Here is a 25,546-nt window from a genome sequence, read left to right as displayed (position 1 = left end):
GGGTGGCAGCATTTCCCAGCCCTGGGTGCAGATAATGGCCCCACGCTGCAAAGCAGGGGAGCGGCCAGCCCTTGTGTCTTTGGGGCATATCCCGGCACCTCTGTGCCTCAGTTTCCCTCTCTGTAAAACAAGGATCTGCACCCCTCCTCCCAGGTGGAGCAGGCCTGATCTTGAAGTACGTGACAGACACTGTAATAACAAAGGGCTTTGCTTGCCCTGTCCCACCTCTCTCCATAAGGGGGAGCAACCACACAAAAAAACAGCCTCACGCCGGGCTACAGAGCTCGGTGCTCCAGCCGGCTGCAGGAGTCAGATCAGGAGACTCTAATGGTCCCTTCCCGTTTGGCTTCAAATCTGAGACTGTGCAGTTCACATGGTGGCCGCAGACTCCGCACGCTGTTGGCCGCAATGGAACCATATTGATTGATACCAGCTGAGGCCCTGGCCTCTGACCTGGAAGGAAAGTTGGGGGTCCATAAATCCTGCCTACTTCTGTCTGACAGGAGGGCCCTGGCCGGCTCAGAAGTGTTGGTCCATTCACCTCAAGGGTGCTGGTTTGAATCCAGACTAAACTGTTCCTGTTGCATGGCTCAGTTCAGTTCCCATGTCATCCCTGGACGCCACAAGCTTGGGGGGGCTGGGATGCCTCCATGGCTCATCCAGCCCTCACCCTCTCTGCTCAGGGGGCCCTGATGGGGGGGCCGGGTTTTGTGAAGGCAAGTGACATGCACCCATGGGGGTTGGGAGTGTCACATGATGGGTGGGGCTGGGAAAAGAGGGGCCAGTTTCAAGGGAGACCTGGCTACTTTGGTGTGATACCCAAGGGCCCAGGAAGGAATGCAAGCTGGGCCCTGGGGCTACCAGACCAACGCAGGCCTCTCACTGCGTGACACCGGCCTCGGTGCAATGCTCAGTAAAGATCTCTTTCCCACAACTTGGCTTGCTGTGGGTGTGACCCGGAGTTGCTGGGTCAAATCCTGACTCCCCAGGTCTTGCTTAGTCCCCGGTGCTGTAGTCATTGCTCAGTCCAAACCCAGAGCAGATTTGGGTGCGCTGCTTCCTGAGCTATGCCCAATAATCGCCCGGTGCCGAAGTTACGAAGTGAGCCCAGTCATCACTTGGACTGGGTCAAACAGCACAAACGGTGGGACCGGCTGCGCGTTCCTCCCTGGGAGACAGCGGCCTACGCCCGGCGTGCTGGGGCCATGATCCCTTCGTGCTACTGCAATCAGTTCTTAACGGTAATCCCAGTGGGAAAGAGCTCGCTCTGTTCATTTGGGTCAGGGGACCACACCAGCCGACTGACCCAGGCAGGCCGTTGTCTCAGGCTCCGTCTAGCATCCTCCCATCGGCCCAGGACACCAGCCTCCATTGCCCGCCTGTCGAGAGTTCAAACAACCCCTTCGCGCTTTCTCCGGTGTCGCTCCTCCTCGTACAGCTCTGCAAAGCAGCCTCCTTTGCCCAGAAAAAACTTGACAGCGGCTAGGTGGCCGGTGGGCTGAGAGCCCTGCCTGGGTGCTGGCCAGCATCGTCTCATTCCCTCGTGCTCTCCCGCCTGCCAGGATCCAGCTGCCATCTCTTGACTAATACTCAGAGTGTCCTTTTGTCCTGGGTCTGTACAGCACCGGGCGCAAGGGGCTCCTAGGCCCAACTGTAACTCAGCCAGCGAAGAAGGAGAGAGCAGTGGTCTATGTAGATCGTTAGTACTTGAATTACGGTGGACCGGCTGGGCCCCGAGCTGGGATCAGGCCCGCATTGTGCCGGCTGCTGTACAGACAGGGTGGGGGATGGTCTAACTAGCCCAGACAGCCTAAGGGGGGGAGAAAGGAAGGATGATTCCCTCTGCTACAGACGGGGAAACTGAGGCCCAGGGAGATGCGGTGTCAGGGGCAGAGGCAGGCATTGAACCAGACCGGCCGAGTCAGTGCCCAGCGCCTTCCCGAAAGCCCCCCCCCGTCCCGCACCCCCCAGTGCCGCCCAGGAACCGCTGCCGATGGCCGGGGGTGGCCGGGGCAGAGCGCAGCGATGCAAAGCGGGTCCCGCGCCCCCGGTGCACCGGCGCCGGCTCGGGGGGTTTCCGGGCGGGGGCAGGGAAGACACAGCTCCCGGCCCGGGCCGGGGAGCCCGCCCGCAGGAGGGGCAGGCTGGAGGGCGGCCGAGGCTCCACCCCTGGGCGGGGGAAGGCCGCTGTCTCCTCTCCAGGGCCCGGGCTTCGACCTGCTGCGCGCCGGGCGCCGAGGGGACCCAGCCGGAGGGAGCGTGGGAACCGCTGCTCCTGCAGGTAGGTGGGGCAGCGGGGCCAGGGCTGGGCCGGGGAGCGGGACCTTGGCGGAGGGGGGCGCTGTGGGTAAGGCCCACAGGACTATTCTGGGGGGGCTCGGGAGGCAAACCCTCCAGGACCTGAGGCACGGGTGCCCTGCACCTTGTGTCCTCAGTGCCACCCGTGCAAAGAGGGGTCAGCAGTGCCAGGCGTGGCGGGAGGTGTGGGGCAGCCCACCCAGAGCAGGAGCCTGGCACGATGCCCACGCCGGCTGGCTCTCGGGCCCAGCTCCGGCATCAAAACCCTGCAGCTATGGCTCCCCCAGGAAACACACAGCTGGACTCCTGCCACCGGCCCCCCCATCACTGGGACGTGGAGACGGTGAACCCCGAGGGAACAGCTAACCTGCCAGGAGCACGCCTGGCCTGTCGCTACAAATGGGCCAGGGCGAGGACCGGACGCTGCTCTCCTGTCCTGGATAAACAGCGCATCAGAGCAGCAGAAAGTACAGCAAAGCCACCGGGGATTTTCATCTGTCCCTCTGCAGCCCGGACGTCAGAGACCCTGAATCCTGGAAGTTGCAGACTTTGTAGAGCAACTGACCCATCTAGAGTCGTGAAGGCCACCTGGCTGTTGTGGGACCTGCCCCTGCTCACGCTGAAGTCAATGGAGAGCCATGTTGATGTCGGTGAGCGCCGAATCAGGGCCCGCAGCACCCGGTGCCTGTGGGTATGGTGGCCGACGGTACGGCATGTTCATGTAAACCGGACACGCTGTGTTGATACGAACTCACCCTGACATGGCATTTTCAGCACAGGGAAATCTCGCAACAGTAACAACCCGCCCTGGTGCTCATGGAGGCCGTGTGTTCTGTGTTTCTTCAGGACCTGAATTGGAGAAGTGGAAACAGAGCATCGGATCCTCAGCTGTGTAAATCAGCAGCGCTCCGCTGAAATCCAGGGAGCGACCTCAGTTTGTGCCAGCTGAGGGGCCGGCTCGCAGTGTGAATTATTCTTAGGAACCGGCTGGTGACTCTTGGGGAAAGTCACCAGCTGTTCATTCGGTGTTGGCTTTGGAGAAGTAGGGTTCCCTAGTGGCTAGAGCAGCGGACCAGGAGCCAGGAATCTCGGGGTCAGTTCCTAGCTCTGAGAGTGAAGGGTGGTCTGGTGCTTAGGAAGTCGGACTGGGGGCTGCCAGGATACCTGGGTTGTAGTCTTGGTCTGCCACTTCTTGACCTTCGATAACTCACTTCAGCTAATCCAGAGAGACCAGGTGGGTGAGGTAGGATCATTTATTGGATCAAGTTCTGTTGGGGAGAGCAGCAAGCGTTCAAGCCACCCAGAAGTTGGTCCAATAAAAGCTATTACCTCCCCCCTTGTCTCTGTTATATCCTGGGACCCACACGGCTGCAACTACACTGTATTAACCAAGGCCATTTAGCTTCTTCTGCTGAGCCCAGCATCATGGTATCTGACGACCTTACAGGTTTATTAACATGACTATCAGGCGGCCTGTCTCTCTTTGCTCACTCCTCTCTGCCTCAGTTTTCCCGGTTGTGAAATGGGGACAAGGCTAGTCAGTGCATGCCAGTGAGGGCAGCTGGAGGCTGGCTGGGAAGACACGTTGGGGACGGCTGGTAAAGCAGGTTGGGGACGTGCCAGGCTGTTGGAGGGCCAAGGAGCTGAGCGTGTTTCCTCTCAGTTGTTCTGTAGGAAGTTTTGCAAGAGAACAGGTTCAGCAGGATCTTTGCTGGGCTCTCGTCCCATTCTGGAGGCAAAGTCCCGCCAGGCCTGCCAGGGCACAGCCACCAGGGCAGGACGCCAGGCTGCACAGATGGAGATCTACGTTCCCCAGGCCCCCAGAGACCTTGCGCTCAATGGCTACCTTGGCCAGCCCCAGCTTCTCTCCTCGGCTTCCCGGGACAGAGGCCGCGGGCCAGCAGTGTGTAGATTTTGCGGGAGGGGCTGGCAGAGTGGAACCGGGGGAGTGGGGATGGAGAGAGAATGAAAAGGAGTAAGAGAGCGAGCGGGCGGGGGATACGCTGAGGAGAAATGGCCACAAACCCGGAGAGACGGAGCTGAGCGCGTCAGCACCGGGGCAAGGAGACCGGGTCGTTCCCACGGGGCTAAGGACTCGCTGCAGTGAGGGAATTCCATGGCTGGATACTACAGGGAGCAGCATTGGGATTTATTAGGGTAGCGCCCAGGAGCCGCAGGCCCCCGCTGGGCCAGGCACTGAACAAACACACCCAGAAAATGGTCCCTGCCCCAAACTGCTGACAATCATTAGACACAGGTCAGCGGATGGAGACCGAGGGGGAGCACAGGAAACCAGGAGACTGTTTCAATGGGCCTGAGGGGCAGGGGCCTCGGCCCACCAGCGGCCTAACTGCTGTGAAGGAGTCCCGGCAAAGGAGTGCTTCCTGGCGGGTGCAGGAGGACGAGGAGGGAGCTGGGCCAATGTTTATAGACGCGCCTCCCCAATACAAGGGGCAGGAGCAGAGAAAGCACAAAGGGGCAAGTTTGCACATTTAACAAGTTGGAGATGGAGGCTGGGGGTCTGGGCTGATGGGAGCCAGGAGTCGGCATCTAACGAGTGAGGAGAGGTAGGGTGGGGATAGTCCATGGAGAGCCCTGAAAGCAAAGACTCGCAAAGGGAGGGTGATGCAGTCAAAGCCACAGGCTGGACAATCTCTTTGCAGCCACTCTCTGAACGGGCGTGGGGGGGAAGATTGCACGGGTCAAGCCCAGAGAGAAGGAGTTTGCGGCAATCCAGCCGCAATGAGGAAGGCCTGGCTGAGAGAGTTAGCTGTGCGGATGGAGAGGAGAGGCCAGATCTTGGAGATGTTCTGCAGAAAGAGTGGGCAAAGTTTCGATCTAGCCTGGATGTGAGGACCTAGAGAGAGGCCCAAGTCAAAGGGGATGCCCAGGTTAGGAGCCGGAGTGACAGGCATCATGGTGGGGTTGTCCACCGTGAGCAAGAATGGGGGTAACAGGGAGGACTTGGACGGGGAAGATGAAGAGCGGTTTTAGCCATGCGGAGCTTGATCTGCCAGCTGGACCTCCACGAGGAGATCTCACAGAGACAGGCTGAGATTTCAGTTTGGACAGAAGGTGAGAGGTAGGTCAGTGAGACGGTAGCTGAACTGAGGTGTGTAGATGAGATGGCCCAGAGATAAGGTGTAAAGGGAGAAGAAACGGGGACCCAGGACAGAGCTCTGTGGAAACCCCACAGGAAGTTGGAGGAGGGGGCGGATCCAGGACGGGACAGAGTCTCTGAAGCCAAGGGGGGACAAGATTTCCAGAAGAGCAGGGCTGATGGTGTGAAAGGCAAAGAGGAGAAGGATGGAGCACTGGGTCTGATGTGGGCTAGCAAGGGGTCATTAGAGACTTTGCCACCACCTTTATGTGGGGGCGGGGGAAAGGTCTTTCCTGACCTCTGCAGGCAAGCGTCACAGCCCTGAATGTGCTACCTGACCACTCCTGCAGTGAAACCTCCTTCCTTCTTTCTCATTGCCCAAGTCCCCAGCTTGCAAGACACACGACAGCCTCCCCCATGCCGGTGTCTCCAGCCTTGTGACCCACGACGCATGCCCTTGTGACATCCAGCCCAGAAGCCACGAGGCCTGGGGCAGGGAGGGCGATGCCTGGGTGGGAATTCGGCACCCTGCGATTCCTGGGGCAGCGACTGTCTGCGGCGGAACCGAGAGGTGGGGGAGGCGCTCAGCGCCCATGCACTGTGCCTGCCGCAGGAGTGGCTGGGTCAGAAAACCACGTCCTGCTGCGTACGCTGGGCGTGCGAGGAGAGAAGAACCTGGGGACAGCCAGCTGGGAGAGGAGGGGCCGCTCGCTAGTGAGGGAAGCGGTATGTGTCGGGGCTGAACGGCCGGGGTGCAGGGAATGGCGAGACAGGTTGCTGGGGGTGGGCGGGGATGGATAGCCCAGTGACTTTTTCCTAATTTCAGGCCCACCCAGACTTTATAGGCCACAGCCTCGGCTGGGGCACGTCTTAACTTCACAGGAGCGGAACCGCTGACTCTAGCTGAGGACCTCTGGCTTTAAAGCCCGATCCGAACGCCGCAGGTCCTGGGTTTGGGTTCTGCCTAGGGGAGCGTGTGACTAACTCAACCTGGCAGCTTGCTAGCGGGTGCCTGCTCGGGCCCTCCCAGCTAGCTTGGGGGCTCAGAGGCCGGGGCTAGGAAATCTAGGAAAGTGTGTGTGTTACGAGTGACTCACCCGGGACAAAGGAGAGCAGGCCAGGGGCTTCACGGGCAGGAAGAAAGGTTCCCAGACCGCGGCAAGCACAGCGCAGCCGGGAACTGCCCACGGTTCTGCTCAGAGCCACAGCTGCTGTCATGGCAAAACCCAGGTTACTGCCCAGCGCTAGCAGCCAAGCCCTGTTCGCTGGGGTGCCATCCTGTTTCACCCAGGGACAGACATTTGTAGAGGGGGGGCCCTGAGCTCCAGGCCCCAGCGCAGCTGTCCCCCTTTTCCCCCCGGCGCTCACAGAGCAGCCACAGAAATGCCAGCCCAGGCCGGAGTGCCGAATCCGTAGCGCTAAGGAGGGTGTGGAAGGGAGAAAGAAACCAGCTGTGGTTCTGGCTCGCAGGGGGAGTTGGCAATGGACACCCCTCTCACTGGTGAGCGGATCACGTTTGCCCTGGAATCGCGGAGAGAATCCATGTGGCGGTCACAGGGTTACTTACAGCCAGTCACCTTCTCGAGTATAATCCAGCAGGACCCAATTCTGATCTCACTCCCGCTGGCTTAAGTGAGGTGTAACTCCAGTGAAATCATGTTCTGCTCCCATTTGGCCTTTCCCAGGTTTGCTGGTTCGTTCTCCTGCTGCGTGACTCAACCCTGGCCCTACGAGATTCTGGGAAAATGAAGCCCTCTGTGACCCCCAACAAGGTCTGCCTTAGAAACGGACACGAACGCTGCGTCTCCTCCTTGGTCCCTGCCGTTGGCTGCGCTCGGGACGGTCCCAAGTCTGTGTGGGCTCAGGTGAGAATGCCTTGGGGTCTCTTTATCCTGTTCTTTGTATACATGCGTGAGGGTAGGGAAATGCTGAGCCCCAACATACGTCCCTCGGTCTGCGATTAACCCAGGAGGAGCCTGGCAGATGCCTGAGGGCTGCCGTGCCCTAGGATTCTGCAGCAACATTACCCTGCTTCCGCGTTTTCCTGAACAGGGCTGTGTTGGTGCTCTGGCCGGAGGCAGCTCTGAGGACTGGAGCAGCCAGGGGCCATGGAGCAGAAGCATCTACCCGGCCTGAATCTAGCTTGCTCTCAGCCCTCCATAGAACAGGGGCATCCACATGCATTCGTGGTGCGTTCTCCAGCCAGGGGTAATGGCTGGGACGGAGGCAGCTGGGCCTGGGCCAGGGTCGAAGGGAAGAGGCAGGGTCCAAGATGAGGTCTGCAGCAGCAGCAAGCCGGGGTCAGCTTTGCTGCTCGGGAACTTCTGGTTTACCCGGCGAGTGCGGCTGAATTGGGCAGCCCCAGGGTAACGTCGCTCTGCCTCACCCTCCAGTAATTGGTGGACATCACTTCGCTGAGCTCCCCAGAGGCAATGTGGTGCATCAGTTACCCAGGTTCCCACAAGCCTGGGTTCTAGACCCCCAGACCCTTACAAAAGGGGCCAGTGGCCAAATTCCCAGCAAAATAGCAGGACTGAGATTTGAGCTGAGGAGATAATTTTGCCAGGTACCCTTAATGCAGGGATGGGCAAAGTACGGCCCAGGGCCACATCCGGCCCTCCAGACATTTTAATCTGGCCCTTGAGCTCCCGCCGGGGAACGGGGTCCAGGGCTTGCCCCGCTCCAGCTGGGGAGTGGGGTTGGGGGCTTGCCCCACTCTGTGAGGCTCCCAGAAGCAGCAGCATGTCCCCCCTCCAGCTCCTACATGTAGGGCAGCCGGGGGGCTCCCCACACTCCCCCTGCCCCAAGCACTGCCCCCGCAGCTCCCATTGGCCGGGAACCGCAGCCAATGGGAGCTGCAGGGGTGGCACCTGTGGACAGGGCAGTGTGCAGAGCCCCCTGGCTGTCCCAACGTGTAGGAGCTGGAGAGGGGACATGCCACTACTTCTGGGAGCTGCTTAAGGTAAGCGCTGCCTGGAGCGTGCCCCCTTGCCCCCCTCCTGCACCCCAACCCCCTGCCCTGATCCCCCTCCCACCCTCCGAACACCTCTGTCCCAGCCCACAGCAACCTCCTGCACTCCTAATCCCCCAGCCCCATCCCAGAGCCCACACCTCCAGCCAGAGCCCTTCCCCCAACCCCCTGCCCCAGCCCGCACTCTGAACTCCTAATGTCTGGCCCCACCCCAGAGCCCACACCCCCAGCCAGAGCCCTCTCGCCCTTCTGCACCCCAACCCTGAATTTTGTGAGCATTCATGGCCCGCCATACAATTTCCATAGCCAGATGTGGCCCTTGGACCAAAAAGTTTGCCCACCCCTGCTCTTAATGTTTGGCTGTGATAGTAAAATGCTCACTCAAAGGCCCGGGAGGCCTTGCTCTGGAATCTTCCCTCAGCTGAACCTGCACAGAGCCCCTGGGTTAGGTTCTCCCTGAGAGCATCTGGGACACTAAAACCCAACAGTGGAAAAAACCAACAGAGGAAGGCCAAAGGTTACAAGGCAAAATGTGAACGCGCTTTATTCTTTTCAGCCACTGCCAGCCCAGGCTTGTGATTGCAATTAGTCCCCAAAGCAAATGGGCTGTTTCCATACTGTGACAAAGCTCTGTCCTTGTCTCCGTGGGTCCCGCGTTTCCTGGCGGATTTCGCTACCCTCAGAGGCTCACTGTGACCCTCCACGTAATCCTTCTTTCTCTAGAGACAAGGGTCACAGTCTACTGAGCCGTTTTCATCATAAGCCAGCGAGGGAGGTGAGGAGAAGTTATCCTCCCTTGCACAGTCGCTGTTGTCTCCCAGTCTCAGTGATTAATCGGGGGAGGGGGAGAAGGGGGGAGCCCGGGCCCACCCTCTACTCCAGGCTCCAGCCCAGGGACCCTAATAGTATCAGCTATGGTAGCTGACCTTTTAGAAACATGACACGTACAATTCCCTGGGCTACTTCCCCTGCAGCAGCCCCGACTTCCTCAAGCTCCACTTCACCCTTACCTCAGGGCCTCCTTCCTTGTGCCTGACATGGTGTGTACTGCTCAGCCTCTCCAACAGCACGACTTCCTCCCACAGCTCCTGACGTGCACACCCACCTGACTGACTGGGAGGCTTTTAAACTAGTTTCAGCCAGCCCCAGCTAGGTGTCCTAGCGTTCGCCCTGCCTTCTGGAAAGTTCTTAATTGGCCCCAGGTGTCTTAATTGACCTGGAGCAGCTGCCATTTCACTTATCCTGGTACCAGGGATTTGTTTAGCCTGGAGCTAATATATCTATCTCCCACGACTTTTCTATAGCCATCGGGCCTTGCCCCATCACAATACAAAGTCATTGGTGCATGGGGTGAATTGCAGAACTGTCTTTCTTCTCCCTTGGATCTGAAAGGAAACAGAATCCTCTGTTTCCCCATCATTGTACACACCACATTCTGCTCTCAGTGAAATGAGTGAGATAGGTGCGCTCCTCATAAAGTGAACCAGACCAGTGGTTCGATTTGCACCAAAGAGATGTACTGTGCAGTCTTTACATAGCAACTCACCACAGGCCATCTGCACCAAAGTACAGACCTCTCCCGCTTGAGCTAAAGAGTGACTTCTTTAGTCAGCAGCAGCCGTAGGCTGTTGTCCTCTGTGGACCAGCCACTTTACAAGCATCAGGCAAAACGCCAGGGACGCCATGGACTGCAGGATATGATCTAATAATGCATGGCAACTTGGGAGGAGCTATGGCCCAGACGCACAAAAGTATTTAGTCAGGCTCCTAACTTCCACTGAAACCACTGAAAGCTAGGAACCTAACTACTTGTGTTCATCTGGGCCTGTCACCCCCCCACACACAGACCACACCCTGCATGCCCCCACTGCACAAGGTGCATCCAGTCTGCAGGGGAGATTTCAAAGCTCTGTTGTTTCAGATACTGCATACAGCTGTCTTTGCTTGTCCCCTCACAGCTGAACGCTCTAGAGAGCCGGGAAGAGCTCCTGCCATCTGAGCAGCCAAACCGGCTTTCCCACAAGGTAAGTTGTCTCCAATGGGCTGAGCTAAGCCAGAAAACCATGGAGTCAGCACAGCGGAACGGCCCCATAAAGGAAGCGCTTGTTCTGCATTCCCCTTGTCATGCTGGGCTGGTTCTGCTTATGTTTGCATCACGCTGCCGGGGGTGGTTTTAAGAGGCGTGAAGCTTACAGCTTGTGTTCGCTGAGAACTGCCAGAGCAGGGGACACTTACGGGTTACTTCTAGAATTAGCACCGTGACCACAGCCCCCACTCGCCATTCACACCGGAGCGACTCTCTTTGGCCAGATCCGCAGCTGGTGTAGATCAGCAGAGTTCCATTGACTTCGGTGCGGCAATTGCCAATTGAGAATCAGGCCCCCTTGGCTTCAGGGGACTTACTCCCAATTTACACCTGCGTAAGTGGGCACAGAATCTCGTCCAGTGTGTTCTCTGGATTCCATTGCACCTGTTTATGACCCGCTGGGTAGGTGTCTTGTGTCAGTCAGACTTGGCTACACCTGGGCATGAGGGAGGAGGAATGAGTGCCTGGGATCAGAGGGCCTAATTCTTCTCTTACTTACACTGCAGTCAACCAGGAGTAACTTTATTAAAGACATTAGAGACACACCAGTTTTACACTGGTGTGAGACCAGAACTATTCTCTGCGGGTCTAACCATTGTCTTCTTGTGCGGTCATTGACACCCGTGCAAACAGTGTATGGGGTGCAAAATGCTCTGTGATGCAGTAGCATTTCAAACCCATTTTGCACTCGTGTAAATGGCTGCACAGGCACGGGGCAAAGGCGAATCAGGCCCAGGCTTTGGCTCTTCAGCTGATTGTCTCAAACCTGCGTGTGTTGCTGCCTGCCCGTCTCCATTTCGTTCTCTCTTTCCGCCCCCAGTACTCCCGCTGTGCCCTGCCGGCCGTGATCCTGGTGGGCATGCTCTTGGCCGGGGTTCTCACTTGTCTCTTCATTTTTCCGTTCGGTTCCCCTCTGGAAAGAGGGAACGTTGGGCAGGATCCAGACAACACATGCAGTGACCCTTGCAGGTGCGTGAATATTGTAAGCATGGGCTTTTTAACTATTGTACGTCAGGGCGCCTTGGCCTTTGCTCACTAGCAATCCCCAGCCATCTGCTCCGTTTCTCCCGTGGCGTGCGCTGCCAGAATACTGCGCCGCCTATCCCAGTATCCTTCGCACCCACGCATTCATGTTCTCAGAACAGGCCCAGTTCATTGTCGTCCTGTACTTTGCACAGCCATGTACACACCAGTGCAACACACCACTCTTGTGCCTCACCCCACTTTGCACGGCTGTAAGTGACGGCCGGAGGCCCAGGGCCATGATGAGCTGGGCCCAACTTGTGACAGTTCAGAGAGTTAGCAGTGCTGTCGTCCCTGCTAGGATTGTGCTGGTGGAAAGCATCCCCGAGGGAATGGTGTATGAAGACAACAGCACGGTGAACCCATCCACATTTCAGGCCTGGAGGAATCTGATCAGAGGTGCTAAGAGCAGCTTGGACATCGCATCTTTCTATTGGACCCTGACAAACGACGACACGCACACTCAGGAAGCCACGGCTGACCAAGTAAATAGCAAAAGCTGAATTAGGGGCTGGATCCTGCCAGGGCCTGATCCCGCCTCGGGCTCCAGGCTGGGAGCCAACCTGCTGAAGTCAGTGGAACTGCTCCCCTGCTCAGCGGGAGGCACACATGCTTTGGTGGATGGGGCCAGAACGCTCCTTGGCCTGCAGGGCTGGCACCAACGTGACGACATTGTATGGTAACGTACAGGAATACGCTGTACAGATCCAACTGCATCTGCCGATTTCAGTCCATCACTACCAAACCGGCCTGTAGAAGAGTGCCGAGACTCTTCTTGGTACCGCTGGATTCATTCCCTCTGCCACCACTGTGTCAATGCGAGTGAAACGCACAGGAGCCAGCTGTCCCTCTGCTGGGGCAGAAAACCGCAGTCGAATCAGCTAAATCCACCCCCAAATTAGCATCTAATTACCCAGCCAGTAACGGGTTCCTCTTCCCAGGCCGTCAAGGGAGCCAGTTAGGGAAGGCTGTTGAGTGGAACATTGATTTGCCGGAGCTTGAGCCTCCTTTTGCAAAGCCTCTTTCATGGCTTTGGTTAGATCAGAGCGGGTCATGATCAGAGTTGGCTCGGATTCTGGCAGAGAAAAAAACCCAGGGCGAGACTGGAAGGAGATGCAGTGAGTCCGCCCCTCCCACACAGAGAGCACCGTGAGCTGTGAAGGCAGAATTAGCTTGAGCAACCCCAATGCGCAGCCTCTGCCCCATGCGGAGAGGCTGGCACAAGTCAGAGGTGAAGTTCCCCTCATCAGTGTGATCCCCATGGGGCTGTATATATAGGCACAGGCACGTCGCCATATGAATCATGCCCACTTTGACCTGGTGAGGAGGCAGCATTGGCAGAGAGTCCCTCCTCTGGACTTACTGGCATTTTTAATTGCTCTTTTTAAAAACCAGGGTGAAGAAATCCTGGCAGAACTGCTGCAGTTACCCCAGCGAGGCGTCTTGGTGAGAATCGCAGTCAGCAGCCCGTCCTCGAAGCAGCCCCTGGACGACCTCCAAGCACTGGAGCAGAGCGGTGAGATTCCTGAGTGCTGGGGCCCAACCTGAGACCCCAATGGGGCCTGATTTCCAGAAAGAGCTGAGCACCTGCCCTCTGAAAATCAGGCCCCTTCGTGGTGTTACACTTTGGGGACCCAAAATTCAATAAGCATTTTTTAGTATCTTGGCTGTTCTGACACCAAAGCAGCCCGCATAGCCCCATCAGTGTAAGGGACCGGGGAGTAGGCGGTCTGGCCTCACGGTCATCACTGGGTTGAGGTCTGCCCACCAGGACAGGAGTTGGAGGAATCACAAGGTTGGATCCCATAAACAAGAGTCAAGGTCAGAGTCAGGCCAGGGTCGGAGATCGGGGACGAGGGCACTGCAGCAGGCCAAGGCCCATGTGGTTGCCCAGACAAGTTCCTGGGCCAGCCCCTGGGATTCAGTAGGGGCACGTGGCCAATCAGAGGGCTGCAGGGTACTGTCACTCAGGGTCTCTTGGGCGGTACTTCTTGCAGCACCGTAGACCCAGGTTCTAGTCCCCGAGTCCTTACAGTCAGCGCCCAGGAGCAGCCCTCTGATAACGAACTACTGGGCACCGCCTGGCCATGTCACGAGAGGCTCTGCGGTAAGACACCCGGGGAATCAGGAAACGGCTCGCCAAGGCCCCCTCTGGACGGTTTCTCCCCGTTCGATCCACTGTCGCCTGTGCGGCTCTCCGAAGGGACCGTCCCGCTTGGCACAAAGGGAAGACCCGATTCCGGGACCCTGGCCGTGAAAGAGCTCCATGTCCTTGACACACCCTAGGGGCCGCTGTCCGCAAAGTCGACATGCGCAGGCTGACGGACGGGGTGCTGCACACCAAGTTCTGGATCGTTGACAAGACCCACATCTACCTTGGCAGCGCTAACATGGACTGGCGCTCCCTCACCCAGGTAAACGCCTCCGAGGGGCAAGGGGGTCTTCGCCTGAGCTGGGGTGCTACGTACGCTTGTCCCTTTGACTGCCTGTTCTGCCGGCCTGAGGGGGCAGGCGCCGGGCGGGCTCTTAGCTAGGACTGAGGCGGGGCTGGTTCTGGGGTGCAGGGAAAGCTGAGGGAGCGTCGCTTAGTGCGGAGAGTAGGAACTGGAAGCCAGGACTCCTGGGCCGTGGTCCCAGCTCTGTTACTGACTTGGGCCCCAGTCTGGCAAAGAGCAGCACGGAGGCTGACCCCATCCCCATACAGACCCCACTGATGTCAATGGCCATGGTAGGAGTCCAGCCACACGGACTTCGCTGCAGAACTGGGGCATTGGTCTCGAACATCTAGGATTCTTCATGCCCAAGCCTGCAGTGGATGGGAATCCTGGGGGCTGCCAAAGACCCTTCCTCAGGAAAATTGAAGCATCTCTGTAGCAAAGTGCCCAGGGCTCAAGGTCAGACCTGCCCCCCCGTGTAGCCTCATGAAAATGTTATTTCCAGGGCTGGGGCCAGGATTTCAAATCCCCAGGAGCAGTGTGGACTGGTTCCAGCACCAATTTGATTGGCTGTTCTGGGGGTGTGAGAATGAGCCCCTGCCTTGTGCCAGCAGAGACACGGGCAAGGCCAGCGCTGTCGCTTAGATTCTTTGGGGTGCCAATAAAAGAGAGAGTAGCTAGAGAGAAAGTGGGGGGAGGCGTCCCCACAGGCCCTGAAACCTCCAGCCAAAGAAATACATGGCTTGCACAATCACAGCGCTGGGAGTTCCTCATGCCAACGGGCTGCACGTGACGGAGAGTTCTGTGCTGCTTGCCCTGCAGGTGAAGGAGCTGGGTGCAGCTGTCTACAACTGCAGCTGCTTGGCCAAGGACTTAGGGAAGATATTTGAAGCCTATTGGGTTCTGGGGGTGCCGGACGCCACCATTCCATCACCCTGGCCAGCCAATTACTCCACCACATACAACAAGGAGACGCCTCTGGAGGTGCAGCTGAACGGGACGGACGCCGGCGTGTACCTTTCTGTAAGTCGAGGCACGTCAGGGTAACCCTCTTCTGCTCCTTCTAATTGGTTTCATGTAGGATTTGCCGTAACCGAACAGACCTTGTTCTGGTCAGTTAGCTTGCCTCCTGCAGTGGCCAGTACATGCTGCTTCAAAGTGAGTTAAACCCCGCCGTGTTGCACCTGACCAGTCAGGCAGTGCTGCATATGGAAGGAAAATTTCCTTCCCGGCTGTACAGCTGTCAGCTTGACCCCTCTGTGCTGTGCCCAGAGCTCCCCGCCAGCCTTGTGTGCCGAGGGACGGACGGAGGACCTCCATGCACTGCTCAGCATCATCGACGCCGCCAGCCAGTTCGTGCACATCGCCGTGATGAGCTACCTGCCGACCATGGAGTTCTCGCACCCCCGGAGGTAACGCCTCAGCGGCCCGTTGCGAAGCAGCTCTCAGGCCGAGCCCGCTCTGGGCACAGGGCTGTGCTGAGTTCGCTGAGCAGTGTGTGCCAGTGGAGATTTTGGGGCATGAGCTGTGTCCGAGTTGAATTCAGTAACAAGGGCAGGGGGGTGTTATCCTCATCCTTTAAGGCTCTACCCACCTCCACTGCCCGTCTCTCAGCCTTTGTTTCCTCCTGGGCCCTATGTGCTGCTCAGACTTCTCCCTTTAACACTCCTGTGTCTGCTGCCGATCCGCTCCATACCTTTTTCCGGCCACGCTCCCTCCTGGGAACCGCTAGGATTGCTCAGAGTAAAACCCATGGGCCCCGTTTTCAAAAGGGACCTGTGGTTTTAGCAGCCCAAATTGAGATGCCCTAAAGGGACCCGATCTTCATCAGATGCCCTTTCTTTCAGGCATCACACATGGGGCACTCAAAATTTGCTAGTTCATTCTGAAAATTCAGGCCAATATATTTGAAAAAGTTACTTTAAAAGGACACCGGGCAGCCACCACTGTAGCTAGTAACTCAGAGAGGCACCTGGGCAAGCCTTGTTTGTTTCCCCAGGTATTGGCCAACTATTGATAATCATCTCAGGAAAGCAGCCTACGAAAGGCAAGTCCATATTCGACTGCTGATTGGCTGCTGGGAGCACTCCAAGCCAGCCATGTTTCCTTTTCTGAAATCTCTGGCTGCTATGCAGGACAATGGGACACACTACAGTGTGGAAGTGGTGAGTAATGCTCCGATTCGCACAGCAGCAGGGGTCAGGAATCCTGGAGTTCAGATCTTGCCTCTTACACTCATTCCCCTTTTTGTGGCTTTTGGCAAGTCACTAAAGCCCTGATCCAGCAAAGCACTTAAGCCCACAGTTAAAGCTAACATGTGTAGTCCTGAGCTCCATTGAGACTGCTCCTGTCTGGACTGGTTTCCTCATCTATAGGATGCTGGAGCATTTGCCTGAAAGATTTCTCCAGGATCGTATTTGTGGTAGGAGACCAGCTGGATCCAAAGGGCCTTGCTGAGGCTAAAGGGACCATTGTTCCTCATTCCCCAAGCCATGAAATCAACCTGGCCATGTCCAACTAGGAACCTTGCTGAACACTCAGTGCTGCTTCTGAGCAAGGTTCTCTGGGGAAATCGGCTGCACACTCCCAGCTGGGAGTGCCTGTCCTGGAAGCAGCTGTGAGGGGAGCCCACCTTCCAGGGAAAACAGCAGAGAAATTGGCGGTGGCAAGCCCCGGTCAGTGCTGTGGCTAGGAGTCGGTTTGGGGCAGATCTGCTCAGTCTGTTCCAGAGCAGCCGGATTCTTGGGTGAGCTGCACCAGAGACACATGGTGTTGCTGAGACCAGATGGATCAAATTGTAAGGGTTGATTCGCTCCTGTTGCCCTGTGCGTTGTGCCGCCATGGATACCAGCACAAAGAGCGGGCAAGGTGGGTGCATCTTACCTTCCCTCTGCAGGGGCGCCAGTGACCGCACATGGTGCAGGGGCCAGAGAATCAGGACCTAGGGCTTTGTCCACCTAGGCCTCGTCTACAAACCACAGGCTATGGGTTCAGAGCGACTCTTTCCATGGCCGCTGTTTATAGTGCACTGATGCATTAGGACACTCATTCTGTGGGGTCTTTGTTTTCCTCCCTTCCATCTGAAGAGACTCTTCACGGTTCCAGCCAATGAAACACAAGCTGAGATCCCCTATGCAAGAGTCAACCACAACAAGTACATGGTCACCGACAAGGTGGCCTACATCGGTGAGTAGAGCCTGAAGGATCGAACTGCCACTGCTGACCCCTCCCTACCAACACTATTAAATACGTCCTGTATCCTTCCTCCTTGGCTCACTGACAAACCGTCTTCCCGCACACTGGATAATATAGTTAAATAACCCAGAGCGCGGGAGAGCCCGGGAGCTCTAGGCGGGCAAAGGCCGTGATGTGTCCAGCCAAGATTTGACAGGAGATGGGGAGGCAGCGCGGCACGCACACTCCGACTGCCTGCAGAGGAGACCACCCTTGCATGGCCGGTGGCGGGAAGAAGGTGAATCTAGCTGGCCCTGGGGAACGAGGAGGGGGGCAGAGTGAGAGGCACGCCAGCAGTACGATTCTCAGCTACTCCGCTCCTGCATGCGGGGAGAGACCCTTAAAATGGTGTCAGTTTGCAGGGGCCTAAGTCTGCTCTCATTTACTTTCTGCTTCTCAGAGCCTCTGGGGAGCAGAGACTAGCCCGGGTGCTGTGCACTCTGCCCGCACTCCGAGGCCAGGGGCTGAGACCGGCCGGGGCAGACGCCTTACACCAGCCCCACCCCAGCTGGGATGGCACCCGCACAAAGGGGGCTGCTCAGGGGCCCTTCCCACTCGCTTTAAGGCTCTTTTACACACTGCCAGAATGGTTTAAAGGGGCCTTTGTGTGAGTGAGACTCGGGCCCAGGGGCTGTAGGGTCAGGACAGCTGGAACAAGGTCGTGAAGGAGTTTAACTGTAAAGTAGGCAGCTTTCAACTCAAGCCTGAAACGCACAGGGAGCCAGCGGAGGGGCCTGCACATGGCAGGTCTGTGCTCCCCGTCAGTGCACATGGGAGAACAGCAACTGCACGCGGTGATGCTGGACTCCGGGGGGGCCGCTAGGACTCCGGGGGGGGAGGGCGTGTTCTTAGTTAGGACAAGAGGAAAGGGAGACCTGGCTGAGAATTGCAGGCTGGTGGCGTACCCAGGAAATGCTGGGGCAGGCTGCACACCCAGAAGAGATTCTTTGGGCCTGCCTGGGTTGGTAGAACAGAAGTGTCCGATACGGGAGAGCCCAGGGCTGCCAGGGCCATGACGGCATTTGGGCCGGCAGGTGCGATAAGCTCTCTCCTCCTTCTCCCTGAAGGTACCTCCAACTGGTCAGGAGACTATTTTGTCAGAACTGCAGGATCTGCGCTTGTGGTGAACCAGTGCGATGCAAAGGCCCAGGGCGAGCTCACAGTGCAGGAACAACTCCAGGCTGTGTTCGAACGGGACTGGAACTCCAAATACAGCAGGGACATCAGCACCTTGGGCCAGTGGGAAAACATCTGCAGAGGTCACTAGGAGGCTACGCCGCTGAGGACTGACGGAAGGAAATCCTGGCATCACAGAATGACCTGGCTACGGCATGTCAAGAATACACATCAGGGCAACATGGCCACCCCAGCACTGCAAACATGGTGGGGTTGACATGTCCCTTCCAGAGCCTGAAATATCCGGTGTTCACCTGGTTTCTTGCTAACCCATTTGGTTTATCTGCAATGGCATTCATCATTTTTTGAGCCCTGGTGTCTCTCTGGAACACAAGGTCACCCTACCTTCAAACACTAACAGCTGAGCCAGGCCATGAACTTCCAAAAATTCACTGCAAGGCAGGGATCTGTAGCATGGTCTTGCAAGGAACAAGGAAAGTATTAACTCAATAGCTGAAAACTTGAGGGGGAGAACAGCAGATAGGCTTGAATAAAGTCACCAGCTATGGAGCTGCAGGTCACAACACTCAGGTAAAGGTTGAGTTCCATTTTGTACTCAAAGCAGGGATGCAGCATCTTTACAGTGTCAGAAAAATGTGGAGTGCCCTCCTCAAACGTACCGTATTTCCTCTCTGAGCGCAGAATGACTTGAGGCTCTGTTGGAAGCAATAGGTTGTAATGAAGCAAAATGATTAACACCTGGATCTATGTATGGTGATTAGATAGGCTACAGAGAGGCATCCGATGAAGTGAGCTGTAGCTCACGAAAGCTTATGCTCAAATAAATTTGTTAGTCTCTAAGGTGCCACAAGTCCTCCCGTTCTTTTTGCGGATACAGACTAACACAGAGAGGTTCAGGTAACTCTTAGCTGGGCCCATCGTGATATCGGGGTAACTCCACCTTTCCTGTCCAGGTAGTTTGCAGCCAGGAGACTATGGGAGACTGAGTGATATTAGGGGGGTTGGAGAAGTGCCAAAAACCACACAAGTTGGTCCAATAAAAGCTATTATCTCACCCACCTTGTCTGGCTAATATCCTGGGACCGACCCGGCTACCACAACCCTGCACGCAGCGTTCTTGCTGGCAGATTCCTTGGCCCAGTGGTCACTGCTCTTTGAAGCTTCTGTAGCTGCGTTCTGGCTTTGGCAGCGGTGTTTGGAAGGGTCTGTTGCACGTGGAGGCAGCAGCATGGACATACTGGGACACAAAGATGTTGCAATTCTCCCCAAACCAAGCATTATGAACCCCAGCAATTCACAGCTCATGTTACACTTCACAGAAATCCAAACAGGTGCAGATAAGAAATACACTGTTAAGGCACCTCCGCAACCTTTGCTCTGCCCTGCAGTGATATCAGGAGGGAAAAATATGCAAAAAAATCCCTTCATGTGTCAGTTTAATGTAATCTGGGCCCACAAATGATCAAATGTCTTAATCCTAATCATGTGGCTATTGCACAGTGTCATTACAAACAGAATAACCCACTCACACCAGTCTGTATCGGCTTTGGACCGGTGTAGACAGTGACACAAGGTATAGGGCACTGGAAAATCTAGACTGACCTGGGTTGGGGCTTGCACTGTGCTACTTGCCAAATGCTCGGACTGCTGCAGATGAGCCTCAGCAAATCCTGTTGAAATAGTTTTGCTGGCTGAGATCACTGGACCTGGCTCTCTCCTTAGCCTGCACTTGAGAAGTCAGGAACACCTGAGTGAGCAGGTGTAAACACCATTTCATCAGACCTCTCCATTTGCTCAGCATTTTGTAATCACTCTGCAGAGGTTGTAAAGGACTGACCAGGGCGCAAGGCAGAGGAAACCAGCCAGCCCTGGGTAACTGGGAAATTCTGCCATGTGCGATCGTTGGGTGCAAGCCATTGTGTCGTTTGCTTGCACCTTGTTACTCGGCTGCTCGCTCCAGGGCTTGCGCGGCTCACTCAGGAAACATGGAACAATGTCACCAACCTGAGCCTGAGCAATTCCACACGACCCAGGAGAGAGTCCGAGCTTGTGGCAGTAGGGCCTGCGGCAAGGAGCTGTTGCTCTGTGGTGAATTCAACCCCAAATGACCCTCAAGATCTTGAGAAAACGCAGTTAAGTTAGGGCAGGGGTCCCCAATGCAGTGCCCGCGGGTGCAATGGCACCCGCCGGGGCAGTTGTCTGCGCTCACAGGACACCGCGCCACCGAAATGGCACCGCCGAGCGCGGCCGCTGGAGAACCGCCCGCCCAAATGCTGCCGAGAACCATTGCCGTTGCTCGGCAGCATTTCGGCGACGACGCGTCTTGCCGCTCCCGCGTTTCGGCAGCAGGGTGTCTGGCGCCCGCCACAGTCTTCTGGGAATAGGAATGTGCCATTCCCACAGAAAGGTTGGGGACTACTGAGTTAGGGTGTGCCAGACCCCAAAATGCAAAGCAGCCTCCGGCCCTGCCCCTTCTAAGAGCGAAATGAGGTCCTCCAGGAGTCCTGAAGCCCTAGCCCAGAGGTGGGCAAACTACGGCCCGCGGGACCCTCGTGCCCAGCCCCTGAGCTCCTGCCCCGGGAGGCTCGCCCCCGGCCCCTTCCCCGCTGTCTCCCTCCCGGGCAGCCTCAGCTCACTCTGGGTGGGGGGGCTGCAAGCTCCTGGGGCAGTGCAGCTGCCGAGCCTGGCCGGACCCAGTGCCCTGGGCTGCACGGCGGCATGGTAAGGGGTTAAGGGGGTTGGATAGAGGGCAGGGGAGTTCGGGGGTTGGTGGTGGTCAGAGGGTGGGGGCATGGATAGGGGTCGGGGTGGGAACAGGGGGTTGAATGGGGGCAGGGGTCCTGGAGGGGCAGTCAGGAATGAGAGGAGGGGTTGGATGGGGCAGCTGGGGGCAGTCAGGGGTGTGGGTCCGGTGGTGGTTAGGGGACAGGGAGTGGGGGGGTGTGGGGCAGGAGTCGCGGGGGGAGGTGGATAGGAGGTGGGGGCGGGGCCACAGCCAGCCCTCTGTACAATTTCCAAAACCCGATGCAGCCCTCAGGCCAAAAAGTTTGCCGGGCCCCTGCCCTAGCCACTTGGGCTCACGCTGATGACATCACTGCCCCCAATGACATCACTGTGACATCATGTCCTGACGATGACATCACTGTCCTGATGACATCACCATGACACCACAGTGGCCTGGTTCAGTGATAGGCCAGCACAGCGAGGCTGCCCCAAGACCCTGGCCTGACATGGCCCCTTCCCTCGGGGGAGCGGCCCGGCCCACCCCGGCCTCGCCCACCCCAGGGCCCCGCGCCCCAGCCGCTGTGAGGGGCAGGCGCCGAGCAACACAATTAAATAGCGCTGGGAAGGTACCATTCCCTTGGAAAGGGGGAGGGAGAAAGGTGCCTTCCCCCCCTCAAAAAAATCCAGGTTTATTTAAAAACCACCCTAAGCACACAGTGTAGACTAAGTAAACAGACTGGGTAAATAATAAGATAATACCAATAATAATGTCAATTCGCTGATCAGTTCTGGTCAACTCCTCCGAGCGCCCCCACCACGGCAATGGTTCACTCCAGCAGTTTGACAGTCGGGCGCTCACTCGGCCTGGGAAGGAACCATTTCACTGACGGGGGGAGCGGAGCGGGGCTGGAGATAATAAAACTCCCATGGTGATTTCCCGGAGAGCAAACAAAGCCCATAACTTTGCCTCAGAGCGTCTGCTGTGGTTATTTGCTAACCAGGGCCGGTATTAAAGCCTGCAGGTTTGCGGGCCCCCCCATCCAGGCTGAGAATGGTACATCCCGCCCCCAAGGGCGGTTGGTTGTTTACCAGCTTCTCCTCCACTCAGATGGGGCGGGGGGGGGGGGGGTAGATGTGGGGCTGGGCCCTGGGCCGGCCTTGCCTGGGGGCAGGGGGGGGGCAGATGTGGGGCTGGGCCCTGGGCTGGCCTTGCCTGGGGGCAGGGGGGGGTAGATGTGGGGCTGGGCCCTGGGCCGGCCTTGCCTGAGGGCGGGGGGGGCAGATGTGGGGCTGGGCCCTGGGCCGGCCTTGCCTGGGGGCGGGGTGGGGCAGATGTGGGGCTGGGCCCTGGGCCGGCCTTGCCTGGGGGCGGGGTGGGGCAGATGTGGGGCTGGGCCCTGGGCCGGCCTTGCCTGGGGGCGGGGTGGGGCAGATGTGGGGCTGGGCCCTGGGCCGGCCTTGCCTGGGGGCAGGGGGGGGCAGATGTGGGGCTGGGCCCTGGGCCGGCCTTGCCTGGGGGCGGTGCGGTGCGGGGCAGATGTGGGGCTGGGCCCTGGGCCGGCCTTGCCTGGGGGCGGGACGGGGCAGATGTGGGGCTGGGCCCTGGGCCGGCCTTGCCTGGGGGCAGGGGGGGGCAGATGTGGGGCTGGGCCCTGGGCCGGCCTTGCCTGGGGGCAGGGTGGAGGGGGGGCAGATGTGGGGCTGGGCTCTGGGACGGCCTTGCCTGGGGGCGGGACGGGGCAGATGTGGGGCTGGGCCCTGGGCCGGCCTTGCCTGGGGGCAGGGGGGGGCAGATGTGGGGCTGGGCCCTGGGCCGGCCTTGCCTGAGGGCGGGGCGGGGCGGGGCAGATGTGGGGCTGGGCTCTGGGCCGGCCTTGCCTGGGGGCGGGACGGGGCAGATGTGGGGCTGGGCCCTGGGCCGGCCTTGCGGGGGGGCGGGGGGGGCAGATGTGGGGCTGGGCCCTGGGCCGGCCTTGCCTGGGGGCGGGGTGGGGGGGGCAGATGTGGGGCTGCGCCCTGGGCCAGCCTTGCCTGGGGGCGGGGCGGGGCAGATGTGGGGCTGGGCCCTGGGCCGGCCTTGCCTGGGGGCGGGGCGGGCAGATGTGGGGCTGGGCCGGCCTTGCCTGGGGGCGGGGCGGGGCAGATGTGGGGCTGGGCCCTGGGCCGGCCTTGCTTGGGGGCGGGGCGGGGCAGATGTGGGGCTGGGCCCTGGGCCAGCCTTGCTTGGGGGCGGGGCAGATGTGGGGCTGGGCCCTGGGCCGGCCTTGCCTGAGGGCGGGGCGGGGTGGGGCAGATGTGGGGCTGGGCCCTGGGCCGGCCTTGCCTGGGGGCAGGGGGGGGCAGATGTGGGGCTGGGCCCTGGGCCGGCCTTGCCTGGGGGCAGGGGGGGGCAGATGTGGGGCTGGGCCCTGGGCCGGCCTTGCCTGAGGGCAGGGCGGGGCGGGGCGGGGCAGATGTGGGGCTGGGCCCTGGGCCGGCCTTGCCTGAGGGCGGGGCGGGGTGGGGCAGATGTGGGGCTGGGCCCTGGGCCGGCCTTGCCTGGGGGCAGGGGGGGGGCAGATGTGGGGCTGGGCCCTGGGCCGGCCTTGCCTGGGGGCGGGGCGGGGCAGATGTGGGGCTGGGTCCTGGGCCGGCCTTGCCTGGGGGTGGGGCGGGGTGGAATGGGGCTGGGCCCTGCGCTGGCTTTTCCTGGGGGTGGGGAGGGGTGGAAGGGGGCTGGCCCCTGGGCCTGCTGTGCCTGGGGGCGGGGCAGCATGGGGCGGATGGGGGCTGGGCCCTGGGCTGGCCTTGCTGGGGACAGGGTGTGGGGAGAGAAGTGAGATAAGGGGGCTTGGGCGTTGGTTTCCATCCCACAACAATATACATTCAACGGTCTGCCACTGATAAATCATTTATTGAAATAGAAATGAGCCGGCCCCAGGGTGACGCCCACATGCCCCCAGCTGGCTGCTATCCCCATGCAGTCGTGGCCTTGGCCTTCCCTTAGATGGACTTTGTGCCCTGGGATGGCACCATGGCCCACCGGCCACTGGACAAGCCGGGTTTGACACTGGTCAATAATAGGGAGATAGCTTTGGGTTTCACGAGTAAACGGCATTGAGGTGGGAACACTCTATAATTTAATGGCTGCAAAGGACTCTGCAAAGGGGTTGTGGGGGGTGTCTCCGCCTGGCTTGTCCCTCCTGCGGGCTGCCCTGGGCTCAGTGGTGGCTCGTGATGTGCTGCAGGTAGGGCTGGTGCCTGTTCGGCGTGAGGTGGAGCGCGTTCTTGATTGGGGCTCTCTCCCCACTCCTCTCAATCAGCCAGTCATCACCGCCCAGCCAGGTGCTGGCACTGGGCAGCTGCGGCTCGGGGTCGGGCAGCTCCGGCTGGGCTCTCTGTGGGCGAGAGAAGTAGAGGCTCAAGAGGAACACCAGGCCCAAAACCTGACCTCACTCCTGAGACTGGAGAGCCAGGTTGCTCCTTGGGGCGCCGGCCTCGTCTACACGGGGCATTCCAGCCCCTGCTGTAGCTGTACTAAACCCCTAGATCTACAGAGCTGCATTGACTTCAATACAGCTCTGCCTGTTCACACAAGCTGAGGGTTTGGACACTAGTACAGCCAGGCAAACCCCAAGGTCGCCAAGCCCCTTGTCTCAGGGACAGGGCAGCCCAGAGTTCTCGGACTCAGCTGTTTTCCCAGTTTGGACTAGTTTAATTTCACATGAGGCCATGTAGCTCCCAACAGCCCCGTTTGAATGAATGTTAATTAGCATCTGTGTCTCCAGCAGGGACAAGAAAAGCTTCAGCCAGGCCGCCAGTCAGGACAAAGAGGAGGGAAGGAGGTAGTCCCTGATCAGCCAGTCATGACTCTCAAGAGCGCGTCATCTGCAGGGTAAGCTTTGAAGTAACATTTTGGGTTAAATGAAGCTTCTCCCAGCCTCCCTGCTGTTGTTGCATCTCTGGCCATGGTTCAGCTGTCCTTAAATACTAATAAAGAACAACCCAAATGACATCAGAAACTGCAGGGGAATTGTGTGAGTGCAGAGGTAACCATGAATGGAAGATGGGTTTTCTACAACATGACTCGTGGCCACTGTCTGTTTTGATAGGGAAGCAGATCTTTGGCTGATGGGACCAGTCGTATCCATCAAAGATCAGGCAGGGAGGCTGCAATTGGTTTTGTACACAAACAGCTAATCAATCAATATATAATAATCATACATTAGCTGCAGACCCTGGCATGCTGATGAGTTACCATCACAGTCCATCTCTTGGCAAAGTTTGTGCAATCCTGGTTTCAGGTACAGCAGCTTAGACATGAACAGACTTAGACCCTGATCCTGCAACCAAGTCCATACAGGTTGACACCAACCTAGTTGAGTCAGAGGGGTTCCATGCAAGCACAAGGCTCTGCCAATGCTAATCCCATTGCAGGATCCAGGTTTTATTTGGCCCTGATCCTGCAAAGACACTTGTGCTTAGCTTCATGTATGGGAGGGGTCCCGTTGAAGCATAAAGTGAAGTGTGTGCCTAAGTCTTTGCAGAACTGGGCCCTT

The 25,546-nt window shown here is 58.3% G+C and overlaps 1 protein-coding gene across 2 annotated transcripts; it reads left to right on the top strand.

Annotated features, from left to right (window-relative positions):
- The first annotated feature begins 1,978 nt into the window (after nucleotides 1–1,978).
- PLD3 (phospholipase D family member 3) lies at nucleotides 1,979–19,338 on the top strand. 2 transcript variants are annotated; one of them, XM_084612688.1, is made up of 13 exons: nucleotides 2,205–2,281; nucleotides 2,808–2,948; nucleotides 7,084–7,263; nucleotides 10,328–10,393; nucleotides 11,276–11,424; nucleotides 11,780–11,963; nucleotides 12,874–12,994; nucleotides 13,765–13,892; nucleotides 14,736–14,936; nucleotides 15,186–15,325; nucleotides 15,913–16,078; nucleotides 17,000–17,099; nucleotides 18,215–19,338. In XM_084612688.1, the coding sequence occupies exons 2-13, from the start codon at nucleotides 2,937–2,939 to the stop codon at nucleotides 18,412–18,414; spliced, it is 1,647 nt and encodes a 548-aa protein (XP_084468814.1). In that variant the 5' UTR covers nucleotides 2,205–2,281; nucleotides 2,808–2,936; the 3' UTR covers nucleotides 18,415–19,338. The 2 variants fall into 2 exon arrangements, with proteins under 2 accessions (XP_084468813.1, XP_084468814.1); XM_084612687.1 differs by lacking the exon at nucleotides 2,808–2,948 and having other exon boundaries at nucleotides 1,979–2,281.
- The last annotated feature ends 6,208 nt before the right edge of the window (nucleotides 19,339–25,546 follow it).

This window comes from Lepidochelys olivacea (assembly GCF_965140295.1).
Source record: "Lepidochelys olivacea isolate rLepOli2 genome assembly, chromosome: 23".
Taxonomy (NCBI): Eukaryota; Metazoa; Chordata; order Testudines; family Cheloniidae; genus Lepidochelys; species Lepidochelys olivacea.
Note: the sequence above shows the minus strand (reverse complement) of the source record. Positions and strands in the feature narration are given on the sequence as shown.